Source organism: Etheostoma spectabile, chromosome 7, assembly GCF_008692095.1.
Source record: "Etheostoma spectabile isolate EspeVRDwgs_2016 chromosome 7, UIUC_Espe_1.0, whole genome shotgun sequence".
NCBI classification, from domain to species: Eukaryota; Metazoa; Chordata; class Actinopteri; order Perciformes; family Percidae; genus Etheostoma; species Etheostoma spectabile.
Window position 1 is genome coordinate 15,257,894 of NC_045739.1, and position 6,258 is coordinate 15,264,151.

General features: G+C 38.6%; 1 protein-coding gene across 3 annotated transcripts in view; it reads right to left on the reverse strand.

Annotated features, from left to right (window-relative positions):
- The window catches only part of si:dkey-11f4.7 (piezo-type mechanosensitive ion channel component 2), a 29,895-nt gene that overhangs the window by 7,446 nt on the left and 16,191 nt on the right, over positions 1–6,258 (reverse strand). For all 3 annotated transcript variants that reach the window (XR_004332825.1, XM_032521679.1, XM_032521680.1), the window contains 8 exons: positions 6,015–6,135; positions 5,096–5,170; positions 4,342–4,508; positions 3,559–3,758; positions 2,595–2,753; positions 1,931–2,263; positions 1,530–1,788; positions 115–303 (listed from right to left, as the gene is read on the reverse strand). Coding sequence is in view for 2 of the 3 variants with exons in the window: in XM_032521679.1 (XP_032377570.1) it covers positions 115–303; positions 1,530–1,788; positions 1,931–2,263; positions 2,595–2,753; positions 3,559–3,758; positions 4,342–4,508; positions 5,096–5,170; positions 6,015–6,135 (1,503 nt within the window). In the remaining variant the exon portion in view is untranslated. The remainder of the gene's footprint in view (positions 1–114; positions 304–1,529; positions 1,789–1,930; positions 2,264–2,594; positions 2,754–3,558; positions 3,759–4,341; positions 4,509–5,095; positions 5,171–6,014; positions 6,136–6,258) is intronic.

A 6,258-nucleotide genomic window follows, 5' to 3' on the forward strand; every position in this document is an offset into this window, starting at 1 on the left:
AATTTTAACTTAGCTTAACTAGCAAAACTAGATGCATGGCAAGAATGCTGGTGGTTCCTTACCAGACATGCAGGTGGGTGTTTTTGAACAAGCAAGGTGACTTTTCATGGTTACCTTGAGAATAGACCGATGGAAGAACAGCGCGAGTAGCTGAATGAGGTCGAAGAGGACGTAGCCGTCTTTCTTCTCCACCCCAATGATGTTAGGCAGGGCAAAGGGCCGCTCGGCGTTGATGCCTCGGTACGCAGATGTGGTCCAGGGGAAGAAACCAAACTGGAAAAAGTACTTCACTACGACAGTCAGCTAAGAGAAACATAGAAGAGAGTTCTGGATCATGCATCAGCTAAAACAATAGATAAACATCAGATGTTTTCTCCAGAAACAATTTATGGTCTTTTTTCTGTAATAGGTGACATCACTTGAGGCAATTGATCAGGCTTCACTCAAAAGGCTTTACACTGCAAGTATGCAGAAGGACTTCCAGAGACCTGTAAATCCATACATTAACCATACTGAATTTCTATGGGGGGACATCCACCAGCTATCAACTTGACTCAGAAATGTTATCAATGTCAGCATTTTTTTTTTTAAATAATAATTTTAGGGTTCATAAAAAGAAGAAAAACATGTTACTATCATATCTGTTTAAGAGTAATAAACATTTTTGTTTAATTTGCAAACACAATTATAGTTATATGTTTTCTCATGAAGTATCACTTCATTAAGCTCTTTGGTGTTGTGAGCAGCATGGGGTCAACATGCAACTTTATACATATTCCCATACATATACTCTAAGAAAGAAGGTTAAAAGATCTGCCCAGCACTTTCACTGTCACAAGTTTACTAAAATAAAATGCAGATTGAATAATTGAGTTTAAATCAACTAAACATAAACATTTGATAATATTAAGCTACTGTTTCATATTTGAATGGTGCAGCATTATGAACAATATGAGCACAAAAACAATATTAGCTGCCAAATAAATATATAAGATATGCAGAATTGCTAGCAGCCATCCCCATGTACTACATTTTAACCCATTGTTTCATTTTGATTTTGTCTGCCTTTTTAATCTGAGCATGTTCGGTATTCTTCCAATGAGGAATAAATTATTTATTAAACATAAAACTGATCGCAGCCCCTGGTGTCTAAAATTTGTTCTAAAATGAATAATAATACCACAATGAAATTCCCAATTCAACAATGGGGGTTGCCCGATGGACCGGGGCTGTAAATAAACCAAAACCCACTAGCCGGTTTCTAGCATCATCGTATTATAATCATTTGATTTGAATGTGCCGTTGGCCAATCAAGAATTGAGGTAGCGCTTGATGTTTAAATGTTGTTTTTTTTACACTTTTGATGCTTTCAACATTTGTTCACATTTTTTATGTTATTTTTTTCCCACTTTTTTTTCAATACATTTTTTAGGGTTTTTTTCCAACCCTTTTATACACAGTTTTACTTGCCCGACCGGACAAGTGAAAAAAACTTGGACTCTTTTACCACACATGCTGTAATGACTTACCTCTGTGTAGATTATGGCGGTCATCCAGAAGCGTTTGGAGGGCCGGGGCACAGACAGCATGGCCCAGAGGAAGATGAGAATGGGCAGGATGAGGGAGAGGAGCGAAGCCGTCACAATGTGGTTAAGGATAATGACGAAGTAGCACAGCATCTCGGACTTGGACACCATGGTGTTATAGAGGGCAAACACCAGCTTCAGTGGCCTCGGCAACGTCAAGAAAAACTTATCTGACTCTGAGATCTCGTCATGTTCAAACATACTACAGAAAGGATGGGGGGGGAGAAAAAAACAGAAATATTAATAATAATATGTCACATTATGTCACGCAGCAGCTTGTCTCTCTTTGGCAAAAGATAAAAGAAATGCTTTACACTTAAAACGTTTATTTTTTGAGTACTGACTTGTTAAGCAGCAGCTCACTGGCAGTGAGGTTCCTCGTTTCCTGACTCAAAGGCCTGGGAGATTCTGTGAGGTCGAGGCTCTTCTCTCCATCGTTCTCCCTGAAGCCCGACGAGGTGCATTCTGGGTAATCAGCACATTCATCTTCATCTTTCTGCTCTGCTTCCTTGTCCAGCTCTTCTCTCTCCACCTCACAATCCTCCTCTCGTTCCTCTTCTTCCTCCTCTTCTTCTGTCTCTTCTGGTCCTTGCACACTTTTTATCTCACCCTCCGCGCACTCGTCATCGCCCTCGTCTTTTTTGTGGACTTCTTTTTGAGTGGCTCCATCTTCACAGCTGTTGTGACAAGGATAGGGACATTTTAACGTCAAGAATCAAGGAAATGCTGATATGCAAAGGTATAAAGAGTTGAGGGAAGTCTAGATTTACCATAGACACAACATGTGCATCTTATTTTCACATTTGTACATATATTTACTTACATGTATAATTAAACTCTGAGACAGGGAAGTTAAGCCCACTTGCCACCCAGGGCATATAGTAAAGTTTTGTAGTTGTTATTATACAGTAGTCCAGGCCAGGATTCTCTCCTAAACCCTATAGCATACCGTATCTGTGTGTGAACTTTTTTTTACGGCCTGTAATCATGTAAAGATTTCTCCCTCACCTCGGTGACAGATCAACAGTTTCAAAGGTCAGGTCGATGTTGGCTGTTTTCAGGAGCCTCCGTCTGAGCTGGTCAGCAGCAGGAGACACAGTGGGAGGCTCGTCCAGCTCTTCCTGGGTTGGCTGCCGGGAGCCCAGCATCGTCTCATCTGTCATACAGCTGGAGGTGAGGAGGAGAGGGCAGATGAGGAAAACAGGGTCTAAAGGAGGGCTACACTGTGTTTATTAGGGGTGGGGAGAAAAAATAATTGAAAATCGTATGTATTGTGATTCTTTTGCGACAACTTTACAATGGATTCTTTTCCCTAGAATCAATATATTTTTTATTTTTTTATTTTTTTACCAATGATTCCCCAAAATATGTTCTGTTTATATGGTACATCATATCAATTTCCAACAAAACAAGCCGAAAGCAGAAAATGCAGAAAATACATGTTATTAATTCTTCTTCTAAACAAATGTCAGACTGACCGACTGACATGTGATGTGCATTCTTCTTAGAAAACAATTCGTTTTAGACTACAAAAAGTTTAAATATAAATTTGAAATTTTAAAAATTATTTCTGAGAAAAAAGATCTCTCTCAAAACACTTTTTAAACTCTAAAATATTAGTTTTTTGCTATCAGAGGGGGAAAAAATTCTTTGTTTCTTAGTCTTTGCTCTCGATGCAATTTCTTGCTCAAATCTCAGGATTTTTCTCTCGTTGTGAAATCATTGCCATGGGCAGGGCCAACATTTTTTAGTTTCAAATATTATTATTTTTTACTATTAATATGAAAACTTTTTCTCTCAAACATTTTTTTCTTTCTTTCTTTTTTTTGCATGTAATAAAGAAATAATTATTATACATGCCTTAAAAAATGTTAGTGGTTCCAACTTTGAACATACAGTACATGTAGGACATAAAATAGAAGCAGGAAAGAGAACAAAAACATGAGAGGTAAATAAGGGACCAGTAACCTACCTGGAAACGCTGCTGCCCCAGGACAATTTGGAGGCTTGGTTTTTCAGCTTGGCATAGGCGTGGTGTGAGGAGGGGACATCGGGCGGGGAGGGGGAGGGGCGCGGGGAGTCATCTAGGTTGTCTTGGGATGAAAGTGTGTTCTGACGGGATATCCAGTTTTCATAAAACTGTTTCACGCTCTCCTGGCTCACCTCTCTACCCTGTAGAGCAAGGGAGAGAGAGGCTGTAGCTGACCCAAAACAGTGCATGGGGGAAGTGCATACTGTACTTTATGTTTGTCCATTAAGTGTCCCTGTAAGCCAGTGTTTCCCAAACTGGTCTTATCAGCCAGAACTGAAATCACCTGTGTAATAATCAACTTAAATAATTGAACAATTAAATGAATAAATATAATACAAATAATAGCTGGATGAAATATTTTTTGAAAATGTATCACATCTTTCAACATAAGATATGGAAAGACAGATTAAGACAACCTCATTTTATATGCTTTAATGTCTTTTAATTAACACATTTTTGCAAAACAGAGGTGTTACGAATATAGATAGATAGATAGATAGATAGATAGATAGATAGATAGATAGATAGATAGATACTTGGGTTGAATTAGTTTATATGTTTACATTTGTTTATATTGTCCATATTTGTGCCTCACCTTGAGACTAGATAGATAGATAGATAGATAGATAGATATTTATTAATCCCAAAAAATGGGAAATTACAAAACCCAGACATACTTTATCTTTAATTTACAAGGATCAGCTTCACATCTTTTCCTCTCACCTTCTTTTGCTGTTGGCTGAGTAACGCACGCTCAAAGAGCAGAACCTTGGAAATGTCCAGGCTTTCTTTGCAGAACAAGTTCAGACCCTCTGTCAGGTCATCAAGAAGGGACTGAACAAACACCCAGCTGAACTTCACGGTGTTAATGACGCGCTGCAGAATGTTTTCTGTAAAGAGAGGACAAGTACCTAAGTGAGCATGAATGTGTTGGCATACTAAAGCTTTTCCATGATGCTGTGCGCTTGTTCATGTTACAGCAAAAGCAATTAGAATGCCCTATCTTGCAATTGGCACAGCAAGTGTCTTTGCTAGTTTAAGACCAACGCAGTCAATTTTCCATCCAGCGCCCACGTTGTTTAAATAGCAAATGAATCTACGCCCATTTTTGTGGCCATGGGCGGTGTGTTCAGGTGCGTTCTTGGCGCCTTGCTATCTCGAGGCAGAAAACCTGGTCTTAAAGTCAATAACACAGCATTTTATTGTTATTTACAGCACATTAGTAAAATGCACCTAGGCTCATGCATAGCGCGTACACACTATGCTTGTTACACACACACACAGGGACGCGCAGCAGCACACAAACATGCAAAAGATTACAAATAAAAATAAAAGGCGCTTCACAACATGCGCTTAGATCAATAAAATAGGGCCCTGAAAGTCATTCAATAATAATATTACTTTCACACAGAAGTTTACTTGTGGTAGAAGCCAGTTGTTTATTGTGAGTGGAAAGCAGTGACTCAAGTTTGTTTACCTTTTTCCTCCTCTCCCTCTGCCTCCACAGTGCTTTCATCCAGTTCATCCTCACTAGAGTCCGTTCTATCAATGCCTGGAAGAAAGATTTTATTGTTAAATCATTTCGGCAGTAGGTCCATCTGTCAAAATGCAACAGGATGTCTGGCCAGACCTCAACCAGGGTTTCTGCAGGTTTTACAGAGTCAAGACTTTTTAAGACCATAATAAATTAAATTTAAGACCTTTATCACAACATCAACTAAGCCCTAAATTCAGTCTTTTCAAGCCAAGTACAGCTCAACTTACAGCACGTTCCCAAAGCTGAGGAATAAAATCCATTTTATGTCTGTGGTACAATTCGAAATAAGACGTGTGCCAATAACACAAAAGCTGATTGGCTGCAATATAAGTTGCATGTTGGGCTCTTTTGTAGTTGTAATACAGCAAAAATTATATTTGGACTAGCAAAAGAAAGAACTACAACACCACAGAATAAAAAAAGAGCATTATGAGGTGTTGCATGGATGTAGGAAAATTAAGACTTTAACATTTAAAAAATATTTAAGACCTAGAACACAATTATGCAAATTCAAGACTTTTTAAGGCCTAAAATTTTGATTTTTGATGTTTTAATTATAGACCTTTTATGACCCTGTGGAAACCCTGATGACCTTTCCTCAGGTGCCATAATGTCCTCCTTGACACAAGAAACCTGGATTGTAATGACCTTTATCAAACCTGTGCCCCTTCAGTCTCAGAATTGTCTCTAAATGTTTAAATCATCATCAAATCACTTCATAGAATTTACAACTACACAAAACATGCTGTGGTTCATAGGTGCCAATCTGACATTTGAATTCAAAGACTGACTTAAATCAAGACGGACTACAGAGGAGGATTATAGGCTGTTACATAAACACCACATGTCCCTCTCTCACTCTGCTGTCTCTGCAGCTCTTTCTTTTCTCTCTTCTTCTCCTCTTTCTTTATTTTTTTCTTCTCCTTCTTCAAGTCCTTCAGTGCCGACTTGGAGCTGGTGATCCAGGCGTTGTAGGCCAACTGGATATCAAAGACACAGACACACCACTCAACTGATGATGTTACAACATAGCAATAAATCGGTTTTAAAGGCCCCATGGTATGAAAATTTTACTTTTGAGTTTTTTTTAACATTAATATGCA